The sequence below is a fragment of the Ptychodera flava genome, chromosome 13 (genome assembly GCF_041260155.1).
Source record: "Ptychodera flava strain L36383 chromosome 13, AS_Pfla_20210202, whole genome shotgun sequence".
NCBI classification, from domain to species: Eukaryota; Metazoa; Hemichordata; class Enteropneusta; family Ptychoderidae; genus Ptychodera; species Ptychodera flava.
In genome coordinates, this window is record NC_091940.1 from 36,786,397 (window position 1) to 36,808,465 (window position 22,069).

The 22,069-nt window shown below is 37.5% G+C and overlaps 1 protein-coding gene across 4 annotated transcripts in view; it reads right to left on the minus strand.

Annotated features, from left to right (window-relative positions):
* Window positions 1-8,705: 8,705 nt before the first annotated feature.
* Window positions 8,706-22,069, minus strand: part of LOC139148333 (protein MTSS 1-like) — a 51,052-nt gene continuing 37,688 nt past the window's right edge. The window contains exons 9-14 of one of the 4 annotated variants that reach the window (XM_070719724.1): window positions 20,939-21,214; window positions 19,972-20,242; window positions 17,033-17,128; window positions 16,247-16,389; window positions 15,682-15,859; window positions 8,706-12,879 (exon numbers count right to left, since the gene is read on the minus strand). In XM_070719724.1, coding sequence (XP_070575825.1) covers window positions 11,990-12,879; window positions 15,682-15,859; window positions 16,247-16,389; window positions 17,033-17,128; window positions 19,972-20,242; window positions 20,939-21,214 — 1,854 coding nt within the window. In that variant the 3' untranslated portion in view covers window positions 8,706-11,989. The remainder of the gene's footprint in view (window positions 12,880-15,681; window positions 15,860-16,246; window positions 16,390-17,032; window positions 17,129-19,971; window positions 20,243-20,938; window positions 21,215-22,069) is intronic. The other 3 variants (XM_070719725.1, XM_070719726.1, XM_070719727.1) reach the window with 3 other exon arrangements.

A 22,069-nucleotide genomic window follows, 5' to 3' on the forward strand; every position in this document is an offset into this window, starting at 1 on the left:
CGTCGTCAACACTTCCAAAATCGGTGAAGGGAAATAATCGAGGCAAGCTTAGACGAAACAGTTGCATCAGCTACGTCAATATGACAGGAAACAATTCAGAATCGAAACCAGTCAAAGATGATACTTTATCTAGTAAAGAAGGGTTTGGCCGCTTGAGATCAATTTCATTATCGCGCGTTGATATACAATGTGGAAAAAAGGTTTCCAGTGAAGGTGAATCCATTGAAAATAAACTCAAGATGATTAGTCGACCCAAAGAAGGCGAATCACGCGAGGCAAAAGTTGAATCCGGGCCAAGATTAAAGCAGTCGTCAGACAATGCAGCGACATCACGTGGTAGTCACGTGCCGATACACCCTAGAGCAAAAAAGGAACGCAAAGGATCGTTTCAGTTAAATAAATCTGGAACAGTACTATACTCCCCTCAGATTAGACGTCGACATAATTCTGAACCAGTGCAGCACTGTTGGGAAGAGGAGGAAAACTCTGTTGACACTGCGACTAGTGGAGGCGCTGTTTCCGAAGGACAACCGACAGCGCAACATGATGAAGATGAGCATGTGTGCTGTTCAAATGCTGTTTGTCCAATCTGTGGGACAAATATTGAAAGACTCGTCAATACAAGAAACGGAAACAACTCAGTGGTCAACCAGTCCGATGATCAGTTACAGAGAGAGATGGCACCTGAAAAAGAGATATTACCATCTTTCAAGAGAACGGACAGATATACACGGAGATCATCCCTGGCTTCCATCGATGAATTACACAAATGCCCGAAGTATCCAAACGTACGGCGAAAATCGACTGAAGACAGAGAAATCACAGCCTGTCAAGAACATTTGAGCAAACCCTATTCCAGTGAATCCCTGGCATCCATAGGACCCAACCCGGCATTGGACGATAGCAACTTTTGGAGAACTTCCGAACTTCATTTAAACAGCAATTCTGAAGTGTTTTTCCCGAATACATGCGCCCGACCCAGAAGTACGTCTTTTCGTTGCGCGCCAATCGCTACAAGTCAGTCCAGAGGCGATTCTGGATTTAAAAATCGATCTCTGACTGATTCCAGCAGTAAGGGGACCAGCGGAAGATCACCTAATGGCGATATGCAGTGTCAAATTTGTGGAACTAACCTGAATGAGTACACAGGCGACAGTAAATACGGTTTATCAACAGAAACTGTTCGGTACGGTTCCTCCTACAAGTATTTAAGAGATCAGGATATACCATCCCAATGTGGTTTCACGAAATCCTCAGATAACATGGAAAGTGCTCTGATGAAACAAGAACGAGATGCTATTCGTATCAGAAGTGCCAGCCCTCCAGAAGACTCAGATCATTCGTTTAACTTTATACGTTCATCATCTGAATCGCTAAAAATCCACGGACAAAGCAACGGTTCGTCTCAATTCAGCTTTTCAGACTCGGTTTCTGAACGCCTGTCACAAAGAATACGTCATCATCTGGATGACGAACGATGTCATTTCAAATCCGATTATTCAGGTGAAGCGACTAGGACACCCACTGGATCAAGGAGAGGTAGTTTATCCGGTACATCTACACCGAGATCCCAGTCACCCTGTATGGGCACTTCATCAAACGAGAGTGTGTTTTTGCCCGCTACAGACTTCGATCGATATAGGCAAACATCGAGGAGAAGAAATAGCTACGCTGGAGAATATTCCGACAAGGTACAAATCGGGGATTTCGAAAGCATTGCCAGGGCAGAGCGGCGAAGATCGTCTTTGACATCGATAGACGAACTCAGTAACTTTCAAACGGATCGAAGTATAGAAGACGACTTTGCTGGCCGCTTTCACGGTTATTTTGGCGCGTGTGACGGGATATCACCTCAGTGTGTAGCAGCTCATTGCAGTGACGAAGATGATATTCCAATTTTTCGGCCCAGAAATGATCGTTTCCAGGGAGAATCTCGCCGCCAACCAACGGTTTCCCAGGGATCAAATAACGAGGAGCAGTCGCCTCGTTCTGAGTTTGTTACAAAGAGTCCACCAACAACTTGTCGTCCATGGCAACAGATGTCTTGTCGGAGCAGACGGCGGAGATATTCAGCTGGTTGTGGAGACATGTTTAATGTGTGTGATTCCTCTGATGATGATTTTATTATGCCTAAGAGATATGACGAGGGAGATCGCGATGACCGTCAATGGGATCTTTGTCGTGTTAGAAAGACCGGCTCAGACAAAAGTTTGTCTTCAAGAGCGGAAGGCAAACTCACAACATGGACATAATGATAGACTCTGAACATGGACAAGAATAGGGAAGTCATCTGAAGATTTGCAAGTTTTCGTTTTATCTATACGTAGGAATAACAGAGAAAAAGTGAATTTGATAAATAATATCATGGAACATACTTTCAGCAATCTTCATCCTGTTGTCGCACTACTTACGTAGATGCTTCTTTCACTTTTACCTTCAGCTAAACTCTAGACGTATTCTCGAAAACATCACAGACTGTACCCCGATTGACGCTGTTTAAAATTAAACCAAGCTTAGACAATGATGACAATGCGATCATATGACCAGACATAAAGCACATAGTAGGAATTCCGAAGACGACAAAGGAGGGAAGATGGAACCGAAAATGAACCAACCTGGATAATAAACTTAGTCTCCACTCATGAACCTATTGTGATTTACTATCGTTGATGTCGGATTGTTTCTGCTGTGATTATCATAAATGTTGATGTCATTGTTAGTGCAACATTTCTCCAATTTAATCATTCATAAGTAAAAGAAAATCTTTTAGGCCAGAGGGAGCGATACGACTACGTCATGTAGAACATTGTCTCTATACGTATAGACAGAGCAAAAGAGATACAGATGTACAGCTAGACACGAGAAGAGAGCAAAAGATAGAACATGTTTCGTGCACTAAAAAGTACACAGCACCAGCAGAGCTCCAGCGCTAGATTAACTTATCTTCAAACCGTTCATCGGTTAAAATAACACAATTTTATCAAGTAATGTAAGTTGTCATATTATGTTGGTTGTAATAAACTTTACATTTGTTGGTGGTTGATCGATCATTGTTTTTCCCGCAACATTTGCACATCAACTATACCACCGTCACCGTTCCAGCATGTGACTTCCCTATGTCAATGGTACCAAATGAAAAACTAACCGATTTTTTACTCTGAAAGATTAAATGAACAGCTGACTATAACTTTTCATGTTTTTTTCTCTATTTTTGTTTTCACTGTAAACTAGAGTTTCTTGTTCTTCTTCCCAAAGTATGTTCAGATACACAATATGCAGCTTGTAAACTCAGCTTTGTGCAGACTGCACTGGTATTGTTGACAAGTGAATTCTTGTCCGGACTAGAATTCAAATGTAAACAATAACAGTACATTTTGCAAGAATAGATGATGTGTTGACAAACTAAATAGTATAATAAATAGTAGGCTTTTCAATGTGCTATGGCGAAGAGAACAAGAACTTGCTAATGATGTACCACATGTACAAAACAAACAGTTTATACGAGCATTTGTCCCTTTAAGGTAGTATGCGCCTCCAAAGTGAAAGACTTAAACTTTTGCTCAAACTTTCCTCAAGGAATCTTTCAACCATTCTCTTTCAAAATCAAGAATAAAAACCGGGGGTCACCGTGCAAATTTTGGTACTAGAGAAACAAACAACCCAAGATTTACCGATATTAAAAACTAAAAATGGCCGCCATCCCTGTGACGGTGTTAAGTCTATGGAGAAAATACAATTTTCAAATTTCGCAAATCTAAGCCGGTAAAAAGTTTCCTTACACCAAGAGCTCCAAAATGAGCCCCCACAAGTGGTAGATCAGAGAAGAATTGTAAGAGTTTTTGAGTCTGAATATCTGTCCCCGAGGCACATTCTACCCTAAAGCACCACAGCCGTATCAGTGTGACGTATATCAACTATATGTGACCATGTTCATTCCGAACAATCTAATAACTTTTCAGGATTGGTGCGAAATATGTGCCCAGGGGGTGCACTTACACCGAAATAGGGTACCCTGGACAACTAGCACCGGACCCAGGACAACTAGTACTCAAACTACAAAGCAAAACGACAATTTTACCTTACTTAGGTCAGAACTGCAAATTTTCAGGAAAACCATAGTTCAAAAGTGTTTCTTCGGGATCAAAGTTGTTCTAGAGAAAAAAAAATTGAGGCCTGGTCAAAAGTCCGTATGTCATTTCGTTGGTCAAAAGTCTACAAGAGGCAAAAAGGGGGCGGGGTAAAAACCGCAGTACATGTGGGCATACTTAGACTTGGTTCAAGTCTGTGATTTTTGAATGTTTGAGCGGATTAGACGCGATGATTTGTGTTCTGTGTTCATATGAAAAGTGTAGCGAGGTGATCCGGCAATAACTAACTGGCGTCCGATCGCTAGGAAAACCTGACCTGGGCTGCCATATTTCAAATACTAGTAGGTTTGTATGTAATAAAAGAGACACAAGAGAAACTGTTGCATATTGTTTTTTTAATTCACCGACTTGAACCAAGTTTAGGGCATACCTTTCCTGTTGAAGTACCTTACCAGGTTAAAAGTAAATGATGACCGACAACTTTGCAAAATCCGATCGGATTTTATCGACTTTATCGAAAATACTATAAACTTTTAGTCATCAGGTCACGCCTTAGACAGTAGGGTGGGAGATAGTCACGCTAAAAATTTGATATCAGGTCACGCTACATCACAGCGCTCAATACCTTTAGAGAATTGATAATCTCATATTTATGAGAATTTACAATTATTTGTAAATAATTTAACAAATTTTGTTATTAATGATTTATCATTATGAATTTTGTTGATAAAAATATTATGCATTTATCGTTACACTTTCAAAAGTACCCAACTGTCCTACCCGACAACGCCTCATGACCAGATCATGGTGCATTTCTTAAGAAGAGTAGACAGATAGCATTTGATACTGCATTCCCTAGTGGGGGTTATATAGCTACTACCCCCCGACTCCCTCTCCCGGATTTGACGAGACGGGGCCCACGGAGTAGATAATATTTCAGGCTGGACCAAATGAATCACATTTTCAATTTCTGTACCAGCTTTATAAAGTAACAAAATATTAACTGACAATTGCAGTGATCTGTCTAAGCATTTCACTGTCACCTTTATATTACTAAGTCTCGTAGGAACACAAATTCATTTCCATCACCGAGGAAGCAGAAGACATGCATGTGCTTTTCAATTGTCTCTATTTTAAAAAGACAAAAAACCAGCATGACATTACAATATACAATAGAAAGTTTGCAAATAACACGATTGGATCTTCATACTTTTCAAATTTCTCAAAAGTATTAGGTTCCATACAGCTGAATGTTGCAATATTAAAAATTATCCATAAAGACAAGTGTGTAACCTAAAAAGGAAAGCAGATGAGTTTACATTTGCAGGTTAAGCAGATCTTACTTCGCCATCCAATTATCCCAAAAGTAGTTCCAATCGTGTTAAATGTAGCTCAGTTTATGAATCCCGTTTTCATACCGAGCAGCTTCATTGAGATTGCCCATTACCAATGAGTCTACCACAATGCATCAAATATCCTGCAATCGGAATGTCGGCGTGGTTTCTAGTTTGTCACTATCCACCAGTACAGTGGACACAAGGCTTTTTGCCTATCTAACGTCAGCGCTAAAACATAACAGAAGCAGAATTTACGAGATAGCTGCATCCTCCTAGAAGAAATATTTGATGGCTTGGTAAACAGGTTAATTTCTTCATTTATGTAAATATTCATGCAAGTACACGCTATAAGATTAATGGCATTCTAGATTTCACACCACATCGTGTCCCGCATATTTCACACATTTTCAGAATATAAAATTTAATTCATCACCTTCTTTCAGGCAGGGAAACGTCACGTCCTAAGCAGGATGCATTTCGACATATTTTTCATGACAATTTCTCAGGCTTTCTCGCGTTTTCAATGCTTCCCGAGACATATATACAGAAGCGTATTGGTGAGTTCTGAAGGTATACAAATACATGTCTTTGGGAAGACTTCAAGATAAAACCACCATATTGAATGTAGTTTTTTCGACATTTCCCACCATGCTGCTATGTCAACAATGTCTTTAATATCAACATAGATATAGCTTATATTGTGTAATCAGAAAACACAATGATTTTAATAGTAAAAGTACGAGGTTAACGACCTGAGCTTCTTGATGAGCCATGATCGGCATGAGTGTGCAATTCAAATTATTCGAGTTCTTTCAACACAAACAAATATAAAAAAAACAAAACAAAAACAAACTAACCCCCCCCCAAAAAAAACAAAACAAACAAACAAACAAACAAACAAACAAACAAAAAAAACCAAAAAAACGTGAACACTATAAGCTCTCCTTGGAAAAATCGTGGCCTTTTTTCAAGACAATAATGGCTGTTAATGAACTTCAGTATCTTGTCATATCAAATATTTTTACCACTCTACTTAAAGCGAGGCATAAGCAAAGCCCTTCACAAATTGAAAAAGCTAAATAATCAAATGTGTTAGGAATTGGACAGCAATTGTACGGCTGGGGGATAGGTGCGGGTCCCATTGTTCACACAAGCATTTTTGAAGGGTTATGACAGTTTTTGTGCGTGCATTTGGGAGGTCATCATTAACACGATTGGAACTAATTTGCGATAATTGGATCTTCATATTTTCCAAATATGAGGTGCCCTATAGTTTAATGTTGCAATATTAGAAATCAGTTATAAAAACAAGTGTGTAACGTAAAAAGAAAAGCAGATGAGGTTACATTTTTAGATGAAATGATATTACTTCACCATCCAATTATCCAAAATTAGTTCCAATACGTTCATGATTTTTGTGCAACTATTAGAAGGTAAGATTTTGCCAATATAGTCCAAATGATAGCTTCATAATATTCCCTGTCATTCATATATATATATATATATATATATATATATATATATATATATATAATATATATATATATATATATATATATATATATATATATATATATATATGTGTGTGTGTGTGTGTATGTGTGTGTAATTATCCTTCTCTCTCTCTCCACTTTACACGAGCAGGGTGATTTAAAGTGATTAATGCGTAGAAGAACTTTGATTTTGGAATTTCACCCAAATACATCAAATCACAATACATGGGAGTCTATGGGGAACACTATTGACAAGAAAGATGATATTGGGATTTCACAGAAACCGTTACTCTACTATCCATGGCAGTGTATGAGGAAAGCTCGCTATATTTGTGCATTTATAAATGTTTGACAATTAATATAAATGTAATTGACTAGAATAATACGGTTACAAGTGCATATGTGTACAAGAAATTTCATTTTGGAATTCCACCAGCATGATTTCACCAATACATAACAGTCTATGAGAAAACTATGCATATATTATCCCGGGATCCCAAAAACAGGACTAGCCATATTTGTGCATTTATAGATGTTTGAAAATTGATATAAATGCATTCCATTGGAATAGGGTGATTGAAAGTGCAGACCTGAAAAAAAATATATTTGATTTTCACCCGAAAATATCATTTAACTTCACATGGTGACCAATGGATACTATTAATAATTTTTTCCCCACAAGACTTGCTATATCTGTGCATTTATATGTATATATTGTTAAACAGTGACATTTAGGCTGTAATAAGTTTCTGGACAAGAAATAATAGTGCTCTCTGTACAATTCCGAGCTAAACTATAAATGAAGGTAAACACTACAGTTATTGTTCCCGTTAATTCTAAATAGCCAATCTTACTGAAGTAGTTGATAGAATTATTTATTGTGAAATGTGATCTCTTTCATTGAATTAATTGTAACCTTGCAACGTGATATTTGAAAAGGTAAAAAATTCCGTCAAGGACAGTGTGCTCATATTCGGTTTGAATTGTCAATTCAAGAAATATTTAAAACAGAAAAACAGGAGTGACAAAAGTAATAAGGTCTGAAACTTTAGGTACTGGAGGTCAACTTTAGGAACACGCATAACGTGCCAATGTTTCAACCGGTCTGTCAATATGTAACAGTTCATGAACAATAACAGGAAATGACTGTGTGTAGGCTGTTTCAGTTACTGCCACAACTCCAACACAAAGAAGGTACACTGCATACAATATACTGTCATGAGATCATGGGTCATTTGCAGGATTTTCCCTTTTTCTGATCCCATTTGCATATTTTTGACACTGACATGTTCATTTGAACAATTCACATCTGAACCCCTGGGTCGACCTGTACACCAAATACTAAGATGGTAGGTGTGGCGGTTTGGGAGCTTTTGCATCGGATGGACATACATCCGTACATCATACATACATAAACCACCGACTCACCATATAAGCTTTTTGGTATTTATAAATATACCAAATATGAGCTAAAAAGCATTATTTAAAAGGTCAGAGGTCAAATAATATGTTAATCAAGATATCATTGATGTGGACGGTGACATGCAGGGGAGGTTCACAGTTTTTGTGCACTCAAATTGGGAGGGTCACTACTTTCTCTGCAAACCCTTTTTAAGGGTCACTAGTTTTTTATGCATGATTTTATAACACTTGCCCTTGGATTTAAAACTAAATTGTCATGAAGTTTGGCAATCTCATTGCCCTTAGATTAGAAACCAAACTGGGCTTGAAGTTTGGTGATAGATAGACACTGTCAAATAATCACAAAATAGTACAACTCTGCAACATATCTTTTCACAGTGATATTTTAATACAAACAAAAAGACAAACTGAACAAAGAAAAATATAATTTCTGTATGTTTCCATTACAGAACATTGCTATCATATAATAATGACTATAATGTAATAAATGTGTTGAGCTTTAGCAACCTAACAGACAGCATTACAAAGAGTTATTTTGGTATGTCACTATACGTACCACTACTATTGGAATGGAGCAAGCAGCTGCTCAAAGACAGTTGGATAAAATGTTGCTACCGCACCCAGCTAAACACTATCATTTGATCTGAATTCTGTTGTGGTAGATGAAACCACTAGGTGATGGATAGAGGGGTGTTACACTGCAGCTAATAGGGTGTATACGGCAGTGCAATGAGGAATAGATATACAGCAACAGATAGTTACACACCTAGCAACAAATAGGCAGTGATTACAATCTCTACAGAAGTTCATAAAAAAACAGTCATTTAAATCTTACGATGGCAAAAAAATCAGAGTATCCACGTTAGGATGTCTTGGATGGTGGGCTGTGTAGAGTATATTACCCATTACTGCGAAGTCCTGGTGGAGTACAGAATTCTGAAGCCTTTAAAAGATCGAATTAATTCGTTGAATTTTTCCTTGTCACTGAGATGGTTTTTATGCATATTTTACATGAAATTCTTTAAGACATATCTGAACTAAATGATAAATAGTGTTTGATCAAAGATTCCTCTTATGCCATTGAAAAAACAAAGCAAAAAAAAAATACTAACCAACTCTCTGCTAAGCTGGTATCATCTTCAGCCATGGCTCAACCACCATAAAATTATTTACGACTGTTTTAAAGTTAATGACTTGCTGTCTGACCTTTTGCCAGTAATGAACACACAAGTTTTATCACTCACGGTATAATTTTTTTTTCATAACGTTTCCAGGGGTAACCTGTCACCTGCAATGAGTACATACCTTTGTATATACTACGCTGTTCCCCCACTACTCTTTATGACCTATCTAAATTTTTGCATCATTTTGAAGGTTCAGATTTTGCTGTTTAGCACCCGGATCATAAAATTAGGAAGAGTGTTGTCTGCATATTGTCCATTCTTCCCTCCAGAAATAATGGTACAATCCAGATTACGGTTAGTCTAACGTAAGGTGGACTGCACCATTCTTTGTTAGGTAGGGATATTCTTTGAAAATGAGTTTTTATGCTTTGCATAAAGGTACGTTAAAACAAATTCCTTTTTAAAAGTCCTCAACAAAAACATTGGGGTCACTGAGTGAATGTTTTATTCTTTATGGCCTGAAATTCATCATGGCTTGAACGATCATCTCGGTAACAAATTTTCAGAAATTATATGCAGGACTTACTGTCTGTATTATTTTCTTCGGCATAATCTACTCCGCTGGACAAGGAGTATGCATATTCAATTATTTAATGTTTATCTTTAAATCAATGATAAAATTATTTGATTATTGACAAGAAAAAAGTTCATTTGCTAAAGAGAACAGAATGGCTTTACATAAACCACATATCTTTTGTTTTAGCAGCAACTTGAAAAAGCTGACATGAAATGTTTACAATGATCTCCTCCATAAAACCAAGGCATGGTCTTGTCTTGGTAAACCTTTTCTTGTACCTGTTTAATAATTTGCATATTGTGGAATGTGATAAATTACATGACAGTGAAATGAGATGTCCATGAAGACTGTCAGTGACTTTGACAAGTTCTCAGGTGAAAATGTATTCTTTAAAATCTATAACATTATTGCTGTATGAAAAATTGATTGTAAATTTCCTATGCTAACAATAAGGATACATGACTGGTAAGGGTGGGTCTTAGAGAACGCTGAGCTTATCTATGTAATGTTAACACTTGGACACATTATGGAAATGAAAAATAAAAACAGTCCTACGCATCCTAATGATCATATTTCAGTTCAAATGATCAAAAACACGCTTTCAGTTTTGTATTTGAAAATGCAGCACTGGCCAGCACGTGTGTTACGGTGCCAGTCGAGTTGTACAACAAATGACATCATTTTCAAGTTGTAAAATACACACCAGTTTCTGTACAATAACTTATATTAACCCAATTGCTCGGCAATGCGCAAGTACAATGGCATAGAAACATTCAATAAACGAAAAAACCTTTGAATACACACTTACTTCCAGATGACTGTATCAAACATGACTGTTTTTAGTATCTATGTTGATTAATAGAGGCTCGTTCAAGATTTCTTGGTGAAGTCGTCTCGATTTAGTTTGAATTTAGTAACTTGTCTTTCTCAACACATAGCCTGCAGTACTACAGTGCCATGAAATGTCCATTGAGTATCTGATCTAGATGTAGGTCTGTCATACCTAGATGTAGTTTTAAATTTCATACAAGCTGAGACTGTCTCTTTGACTGTAAAATCTACTCATCAGGTACAATTGATGTGAACGTAGCAAGTATAGAAGCGTCAATACTTGATCCAGGATCACTATCTTTGGATAGAAAGGTGGCAGCTTTGAAATTTCTATCACAGTCAGAGAGTATCAGAATTCCAAAATAACCTTACTAATAGACATGGAATTTAATAAATACATTATATACTTGGTGTCCTAGTTTAAAGACTGCCCCAATCAGACTACAACAGAAATGGATCCTTAAAGTTCAAACTCTATCATAGAGATATTATCAGAAAAATCTTAAACCTTATCCACATACACTGGAGCTGTTGAAAAATATACCGTAGCGGAAGGCTATAGGAATAATACTTCTTAAATTATTTGATCTTGACAGATGTCATGACACTGTTACCTGGTACACTATTACGGTGGCAACATGTTGTGAAGGTCGTCTACTTGACAGTGAAACAAATTACAAAATTTTATACAGTTTAGTGATAAATTGAATTTCAAAGGAAACTCAGTGGATATTAACACAAATGCATGCAAACTTGCTGATGTCGAAAGACTCTTAAATTCAATATTACAAACATGGCTGATAAAAATACAAACTGGAAACCAACCAAAAACACTATATTAAATCAATGGAATCATTGATTATTGTTAAATACTTTTTACTATATTTCTCTATACTTATGAACTCTCTCCTACCAAACATCCTCTTTCACATGAATTGCATAGAAGTTCATAAAACATTTCCATAAAAATTAAAAATGACATTGATAATACTTAACATAAAACATGTTACAGAGCATGGAATTGCATGGTGATTACATTTTTTTGTTTTTGTTTTTGTTTTTGACTTTGTTTTCATATTTACATGATTAGCTTGAATCTACTCACGTCTACAACATTTCACGCTATTCTTGGTGCTGACCTATCATTGCTACTTGTTGGTCTAAGTTTCACACCTCGTCTGATTTGACTCATTAAACTATTTCCCGTTGGACTAGGGGACCTGGATCCGTCCTCGGTACTATCGTCAGTTGGGGAATTTGTAGGTGTCCCATTAGACTGTTCGGGTGATGGAGGTTGTTCTTGAAACTGGCGTGAAAACTTAGCCTCAAGGCTTGTGATGAGATCTTTACGGCTGAGAGTGGCACTTCCAGACAGGGCACTGGGTTTGGTGTGAGCCATGTCACTACAGCTGCGTCGGTGCGTCAGGTAGTGGGGCATTGGTTGCTGTTTCTGTTGTTGCTGTTGTAGCAGCATTTGCAGTCTCTGTTGCCTGCTTTGCTGTTGCTGCAGTGGGTGTACACCGCTTTGCTGTTGCTGCAGTGGGTGTATACTGCTGGACTGTTGCTGTGGTTGGTGTACATTGGACTGTTGTTGACTTATCATGTGGCTTTGTTGATATAAGCCCAGTCTCTGATAGTTGCTCTGAATTAAACTCCCACTACTGGCAGGCCGTGGCATGTATACTTTGTTAGGCTGTTCATAAATTGGTTGCCCCGCGTTCAGACTTTGAGCGTCATAGTCATTGAAATCATCCTGTGGTATTGGATTAGAAGTTGACCTCCTTACAGGGGGTGGTGGCTTGTTTTTCTGGGAGCTGTTCCGACGTAGGGTACCACCGGGTGTCCCAGGTCTTGAGTTGATGTTATTTGGTATACCTGTCGTCGACGCAGGCCTCTTAGGGGTAACAGTCGGCTGGTAAGAATTACTAAAATCTCCACTACGTGGTATAGTTGAGAATCTCTCGTAGTTCGGGTCACCATCACCATCCATTGAATAATAATCGTAATCTGTGAAAAAACATTGCAAAGATGATTGTAAGTGTGCTAGTTCAAAAATCAAAATGAGTGAAATGGACCATCTGGAATTATGCTATCATGTTATGTATGACAGTTGCGATCACAGTTTTTCCACTGCATTCATTGGATTGCATTATCATGTTATGACACTCGCAATGACAGTTTGTCCGTTGCAGTCATCAAACGCTCTATTTCACTGACTCAAAACTCATTTATTGTCTTGGCAACTAATGACGATGTAATTTACCGATCTGTGGTTGCTCTGTTGTCTAAATTACTTTGTTTTTAATCAAGAATGAATGACAGAGATTTTCATTTGCTCATTGACAAGAATCATTACATACATCTGAAGAGTCTAGAATTGCAGATTTGATACAAAATATTCATGAAATCATGCTCATACACATCATTTATAGGTAACAGTCCTTATAGGTGTCTATAAAATGCCACAGATGATTGGTGAAGACATGATAAATGACTAGATCACAGATTACAAATGATGACCACACCATCTTTTAAAATCTATGTGCAGGACAATGTTAACTATACACCACACTGATTTTGATGACGTTCTATGGAGGCAAAGGAATGTGTACATCTCCTTGAATGCTGTCACCCCTGTTTCAGAGTATGTGAGTCTAATTTCCAATGGGAGAACAATGGGTTAAATGAAAGTAAAATGGAAAGAAGGGTTAAAAAGTCTAGGTACACGCACAGATAAAGAGAATAAAGCAGACTGGCAAGGTTTACTGTGAAACTTGTAAAACGTGAATCGGCAGTCAATTGTAATGTGAGGATGCTGGTCTGTCTGAAGATTTCTATTCATACATGCTCTGATCTAGTTTGTTTTGTTAATGTTCACACTATTGTGTCTGTAAAACAGAGCAGGACTGGACAACAAAGTAAACAGTTTGCATTTGCATAGATACATACATTTGCAATGTTGTTTAAATAATATCATGGTATGTATACAACACTATGATCCATAATTTGAAAGTATTTGATCAAAGTGGTTTGATTTGTAAATTAGCAAGCAATTTATATTACTTTTCTGCAGCACAGTGACAATCAACACTGTGCATTGATCTGTTGTGTGAACGTTATTGGGAAGTAGTATTTGAATGATGCTAATCTAAAAAGTATGTCAGTGTCTTTTGTGAGTTATCTTGGTTGCACTGTCAGATAGAAGTCTGACATAATGGCTGAGTCAAAATGGAAAATCAAAAAATGCTATTTGATGTTTAGGTTGAATGGTGAGTAATATTTTCATGGGCTGTGTCTGAATCTACACTGTCCATCAATCGCAGTGTACTTCCAATTAGAATGACTTGTTTACTAATGGTATGGCTTCAGCACATGTGAGTCAAGTGCTCTACACATGAGATTTGTCGCGTATTCCTGACTGGAAAATCCGGTCTCCATGTGATCTTACACATTTTAAGGTCATTTCAATCATTAAGAACTGTTATTTTGTCACGTGTATGGATTAATCACTGGGGAGGCTGGGTCTGTTTTTTGTTCTCATTATCTGTGGTACGTGTGACAGCTAAACTGATATCTCCAATCACATTCTCACACTTGGCCAGCTCAACATCAAAATCTTGTTTCTGTTCTTTGAAGTAAACTGAATGGTGAAGTAGAACAAAGTAGGGGGAGAGTTTCTTTTGGGTTTTATTTCAAAAGTAAACATGTTATGATTCTCTTTATGTTGATATTAAACTACATTTGAAACTTTATGTGCTTTGATTAGAAAATATTTAAGTGTTCAATACAGGGCAAACAAATCTATTAGTAGAATGAAACCTCTTCAACATCCAAACTGGAAGCTGGCATGAAAGCTGAAGATGAGAAACAAGAATTTATGAGGTCTGGCCTTCAAATGACCATCAACAACCACACGACTCACCACTAGTATTAATGAAATATGCTATAACAGTAAGGTCACTCTTAATTAAAGACAATACAATTTACAAACATCACAAGATGGGAATATTTAATTATCACTGAATCCACACGATTGTCGAACAAGTAAAATAAATGAATAGAGAAACTTAAGACTACAGTGGAATAAGAAATGATGTGATATGAAATATTACAATCTTTCCTGCCCCTCCCTGCATTTCAAATGTATCAATCTCATTGACAAAGCTTGGCGCCCTCTATGAGTGAAATACAGGGGTGGCAAGATGGGAGGTGATATGATGTGTGTATGTCATGGAAGTGCATGAATACTGAGACTGTTCAATTCTATCTTACATTTTACAGTTTGTCTGGGAGTAATCCTACATTAGTGTTTGGATGGAAGTGAAGGAGGGAAGAAAACCATCACCAATGTTGTCAGTTCATGAAGTTTTACTGTGCAGCACAATCACTAATCACCTTCAATACAGCTACAATTCTTTTAATGAGACCCTTTGTTGATTGATGAAACAAAACTCACACCATTTCACGGTCACAGATACAAATACATAATCAAGGGCAATCCTTTGCAAATAAACCTTAACAAGACATTTTATTCCCCTACGGAGTAATACCAACTAAGCTTTCAACCGATGCAGTTGAAAACTGTGTTTTGGCGGAAGTAAAAGATCACATATGGCAAAAGGAATTTCTAATTCTTTGCACACACAGATTTAGTATTGATCCCAATATACTGTAGACTGTCTTGTAACAAATACATCATGATGTAGTTGAGTTTTTGTTCAGAGTATGTGCGATGTATGTAATTTCTGACCACTACTGGTGCATCTCTCTTTTTCACTTTTGTTGAATGACGTAACAAACAAATCTTACCTTGCGATGCAATGGTATCTTCAGAACAGGAAGGAGTTGTAGATTGAGTAGCGTAGCCACTGGAACACGTCTGTAATGAATTCCTACTACTCTGACTCCCCTGGCCTTCCATATCTGATGTACCTAAACCACGGGCCAGAGCTAGAGTCAAATCGGCTGTCACATCATCAGCTCCTTCCTGTAACAGACCAAGAAGAATGTGAGATTGAGAACATGAAAACTCTGTTATGTACACTGAAGTGTTTTGTATACAGGGACAAAAAGCTTTGGGAAGGTACAATGGAATTTGAAATTTGAAATTTGAAATTTCACGTTGAATGAAATGGTGGAATGCAGCAAAATGAAAAGAGTATCTATAAGAAATATTTTAAAATGCATCTACTGAGTGATAATAAATAATTTTTATCACATTTGAAGAAGAATGGACAATTGAAACAATGATTAGGATTACTTAATTCTAATATACATTATTTTATACAGGCTTTAGGATGGAACAATTTTCCATTCTGTAGTGCATAGCAAGTAAACAGTCTATGCACAATTTTGATGGCACAGTGTATCTAACCTGCATTTGTAGCTGTTGGTGGAATCTTCTGGCAGGAACTGAAAGGCTACGATGACGTACACTGCCCGGCTCTCTAGCTTCCTCCCTCCTACTAATCCTCTCCCTCAACTCATGGGGGTTCATGTAGATAGGCTGCGGAACAACTATGGACACAAACAAACAAAGAGGGAAAGAAAGACAGTGTCATTTGATGAAATGTGTACATCCATAATACACTGTCACAAAAAATGGCAAACAATGGAAGAATTCCGTACCCAATCTACAAGAGAGAAATCAATTACTTTAATGATGTGAACTCTATAATAGTGTCATGCTCAAAAGAAATTAGTAGTATTCAATATTGATTCATTTATCAGAATGTGTACTTCGGATTGGTAACCATTATGGAATATTTCTGAAAATATGACGTGGGAGTAACTATGTTACCCATGAATATGAACATGGTCACCATTAGCATTGAGCATGCTCACTGCATGACTATTGCACCATGGGACAGAAAAGGGCAAATGAACATCATCGGATGGATTGAAGTATATACACAGAATGCAAGTCAAAGAGAGAAACCAACACTGACATTACAACTCACTGTGATCAAAGTCAATGGAAGGATGTCATTCAGAATGAGAATCTGATGCTGGGTAGAAGTCAATGAAAGGTCACAATGAGAATCTGATGCCTGGTTAAACTCAGAGAGAGATTCACGCACAAAATGGAGTGGAACACTCAGTATTTGAGAGGATACACCGTACAGGGTGCAATGTGCTTTGTTAATGAGGACGAACTTACTCTGTTGATGAGATGATGAAAAAGTTGGATTGCAAGAGACATTGACAATAACATCACTTGTACTTGACTTTACTGACTCATCAGTGTCACTATCAGCTGTGAAAAACGAGTTCAAAAAAACACAGAATAACAACAGTTTACACATGTACGCACACATATTGAAAATGCTACACAGTACACTACCACCAAAACACTACACCTGTCACAGGTCCACAAGCAAGATTTACATTTCTGAGTATACTGCCAATCTCAGTGAACCCTTGATATGGGCATAACACCTGCTAACCACCACATTAATCAATTGATTAGATGACCTAGGATGAGATGAGGTCAAAGGTTAAAGTGCAATGTTTGTCAGGAACAGTCTAGCCATTAACCTTGCCAGCGTGGGTTTAACCATCACCATATGGCATCTCCTATGATGTTGCACTGCATATAAATAATGGCACTACTGTAATGTCACATAATCAATCTATGGAGTTTGAAGCAGTCCCTAGCCATGGCATGTATATATCACCACAGATTTCACCCCCAGGACAACTCAATAAACGTCACAGGAAAGGAACAGTTGTAGGTATCATTGTAAATCAATGACTGAAACTTGAGAAAGACAAAAAATGAACCCTCTTGAGAACTGGAAAATTTCTCCTTACATTTGAGATACTGTACTACACAGACTGACATGATCATGACAACGCTGTTTATACTTTATAAAACATAAGCATGGTATTTGGTGCATTTGATACATACTAAAACACACACGGAATATTTTTCAGTTTCTTCATGTCTGATCTGGTTTGATCTCTTTTCATATCTAATCTAATTTGATCTCTTTTTGGAACATTTACAGCAAAGAAAAATACTCCATACACTTGTTTGCAGTGATCCTGTACGGAACTTCAGTGAAATATTATCTTGTAAAAGTCTAGTGAAAACATTAGCTCTGTGATGGATGTTCAATGATCGCACTGATGTGTTTCAGAAAGAATTTTTCAAAATAATGACTACCTTGTACAACTGTCAACTCAGTGCATCTATCTGAATAGACACACATAGCAATGAACCTGATCTGCTCTTTCCTGCAGAAATCATTGCATGACAAATTTACAGTTCAACACAGATCACGTCATACAATTACAGTGAGTTATACATTTACAGTTACACATATGTTAGTAGACATGCATTTACATTCAGTGTGAGAATTAATGTCATAGCTTGATACGGATAAGTATGGAAATGAAACGGAATATGAGGTTAAGATTAAAACTTCATCAGTAATACTGTTTTCCTGGTCACTGAAATGTTGCAACAATATTGCATCAGTCACTTAAAGAGCTAGTACCTCTAACGTATGATGATTTTTCATTACTTTTATTTTGTATGTCCATTGCAATTTCTTGTTTTACTCCACCAAGCATGGTGAAACACCTACTATTTAGCTTATCAACATAGTGTCTATATGTGTAAAAATGCACTGTAAATGTTCACACTGGAATTCTAGTTTAGACCAGAATTCATTTGTCATTAATAACTATGCCATCTGTACATGTACAGGTCGAGTTGACAAGCTGAATGCTGTGCATCTCAACATGCTTTGCGGAGTAGAACAAGAAATTAGGGTTGACATTTAAAAACAAAAGAATGAAAAAAACCACTAAAAGTCAGCATCACTGGCCCTTTAATGCTGTGGATAATTAAAATATGTAGATAACACAAAAGTCAAAGTGCCTGGGCACTCAGCTCAATTTCCATTATTGTGAAGAACTTTGCACTCTGTCCGTGTAAACGTTACACTATGAAAACCCTGTATGTCGGCGATACCCAAACACTGTTCAGATTTTGTCTTGAAATGTTTATCATTAAAAAAACTCATCAGTTGTACACCAACTATTTCTACAATTTCTCATGTTTGGAGAAAGTTCAAATTATTATTTTGTCGTCAAATTTTTGCGCTGCCAATATTTCATTCCAGGGAAGGGATTGTTGAGCTCAAATACATTTGGTTTTGTTTGCCTTGAGTGTGTTTTAATTTTCCACTGTCCCTTGGTAGAATGTCCGTCAAATGATACTTGCTGCTTACAGCAATATATAGGTGTCTATTTGACTATTGGGGGCTTCAATACAGAAAACCTAAATTATTCCTATAGAGCCACAAGCTGCCCATGCTGGCCAATTGGTGCTAAAGCTATGTTTCCTGTAAAAAGCTTCCGTACAAAGATTTTGAAGTACAACCTCCTGTTTTTATACATATGGGGAATCTTCAACCAAGGAACAGTGGCAACAGTTGATAAAATTTCTCCCATTTCACAAGACCTTGTTTATATGCTGCAAAAAATATCAGTAGGTTTGGAATAGGTACATGTATATTGGAATAGTGGAAACACCTAGTTTGTCTTGTTGATATGATTATTTTCTGCAACTGTGCTGCACTTAGGCTGTGGTTATATGACAAAATGTGTTTCTATTAATCCAGCACAGTCCACTTTCAACTTGCTTGTCCAAAACTCTCAGTAGCATTTTCAAAATTATGTGTGAACTTCTGGAATATTGTTCTTTTTTTTATAATCGCAAACTAAACTACACAAACCACTTCCTGAGCAACCAAACCCATTCCTGAAGGAATGTTACACGAAACATGCATTTTATTTATTTTAAACTGAACATTCCTGTACTTGATATCTGCATTGATGTAATTTTTGCTAACAGTATGATACTGACATAATTTTTACTTGACAAAAGTATGCATTTACAAGCACTTCTTTAACTGGTTGAGGTTGTCTTGGACACAATGTTGCCATGGTTTGACACAATGATGCAGACGTTTGACACAATGTTGCCAAGGCTTGACACAATGTTGCCCAGCTTTGACACAATGTTACCAAGGTTTGACACAATGTTGCAAAGGACAGTACAACATATTTGTTCATTACATTACTCACTTTGATCAGGATGTGGTTGGTTGAAATCCGGGACATACGGTGAACCATGCTGTGCTTCTTGCACTTTTGGTTTGATAGTGACCAATGGTTTCTCTGGCAATGGTGGTCTATTCAATGGAGCTAATGGTGGTGGCGCAGACTGGGGCTTCTCTGTCTCATGGTTTGTACTCCCCCAGTTAATCCATGTTGGTGGCGGAGCAGGAAACAAAGATGGTGACTCCGGTGGTTTACCAGCCGGATCATCAGACAGTGACGAATCTTGGGAACCACCCTGTCATACAAAAAGTCATGTACGATTCAGAATTAGAAGAAATATGAAAACCATGTGAATATTCATCGTGTTGAGTGTCAATGTAAGGAACCGGTTGAGTTGATAACATTACCAAGGTTACAGGGGATAGTAGATAAGAAGAAAAAGATTTACTTGCTAGATCACTACACATACTGAACATGACACTTCACAAACACTAACCACACATCACACAAGATATTCACTAGAAACATTTAGGAAGAACATTAAACCTTTCATAGCCCAAGTATTGTGGTGTAATTTCTGCCTAAAAATTGTATGTACTTTTTAAAATCGATTTTAATTTTTTTACACATAACTTAAAGACTCAAGCTGTGAAAGGGATAGCAAGTTAGAAATTACAAATAAATTTAGCAGGTAAATATATGCCATGCAATATTGTCTATGTTATTAGCCATCTCTTTTTAATACTTTCATGACTGTTGCAAGCGATATGGCATATTCCTGCTACTGTAACTGTACATAACTTTCAGCTTTTGGGTCCGATTTGATGTAAGATCTTTGTGTCAATACCATGATATTAACGATTAACACAATCTGTTACTGTGATATGTTGTAAATTCTGTCCCAATACTGTTATCGAAGGGTGTTCACAATGCTAAGATGACAGTTAGTACAAACTGTTAGTAAAGCCACTGAGAGAAAGCCAGGTGCAACCTTGGTGAAGCCTGTTTCCTGGGCTGTAGGTGTGGTAGGTCTGAGGAACAACGTGTCTTGTGAAGTAAAGCCAGAATCTTGAGATGATACGCTGGACAGACGCATTGGTGGCGGGGGCGGCTGTGACATTGTACGGTAACGGTAATGATTGCTAGGTGAATGCGAATTCATTGAGCCGCTCGAACGGGAATCTGAACTGCAACTATTGAGGCTATTTAAACTACACATGCTGGATTTACGAGAGCCCACAGAACCACCAGGGGAACTCGGAGGAGTCTGTAAACAAAACAAGATAGAGAGAGACTAGAGACTAGGAAAACAGAAACGATGACACCATGTATGAGTAAAGGACAACAAACATGACAACACATACGGTGATACATAAGACACCACAAGCTGAAAGAGATATCATACATATCTACATAGAGTAAAAGACAAGTTAGTTCACAGAAAATAGAGGCAAGTCCTGATATAGCGTCGTACTGGTGTACACAGGAGATAGCATAGTTTAGACTTCTCAAGTCCAGAAGCTGTAAAACATTTGAGTAAGAATTGAGTGATTCACTGAGGTGCATACCATTAGTGTATGGGATGATGAGTAGATGTGAAATAGATGTAACAGGTGAGAGTGTATTTGTCAGTGAGTGTTTTGATGAAAGCTGGCCGCAATCCATTACTTGATGCAGAGATGGTGAACTTTTTTGCATTGTAAGAAAAGTCTTTATCGCTGATTTATTCCAGTCTTCCATGGTAACTATCATGTGTTATTTACACCATGTAAAAGGACATCCTGGCAGGAAATGACAATTTGGCAGGACATCCTACATAAGTTTCCATACAAACGGTTGTATGTCACGCCCTGTAAGCGCTGTCAAACACAAATATTTTATCATCTATATTTTCTTCACAATGACAGATCAGTCATTGCCTGCTGTACTCAACCTACATTTGCTATGAACTATTTTAGGCCCAGATGTGATATGAAGTACAAACCATTGTAGGAACCTTTGGTAACTTACAAGTGAATGTACAGAGTATTGGTAAACAGCTTTGCATGTGAACACAGACACGCGTGTGGCAAGCCAGTGAAACACATGCTTACAGCAAGTCTTTGCATTCTGAGGAAGATTG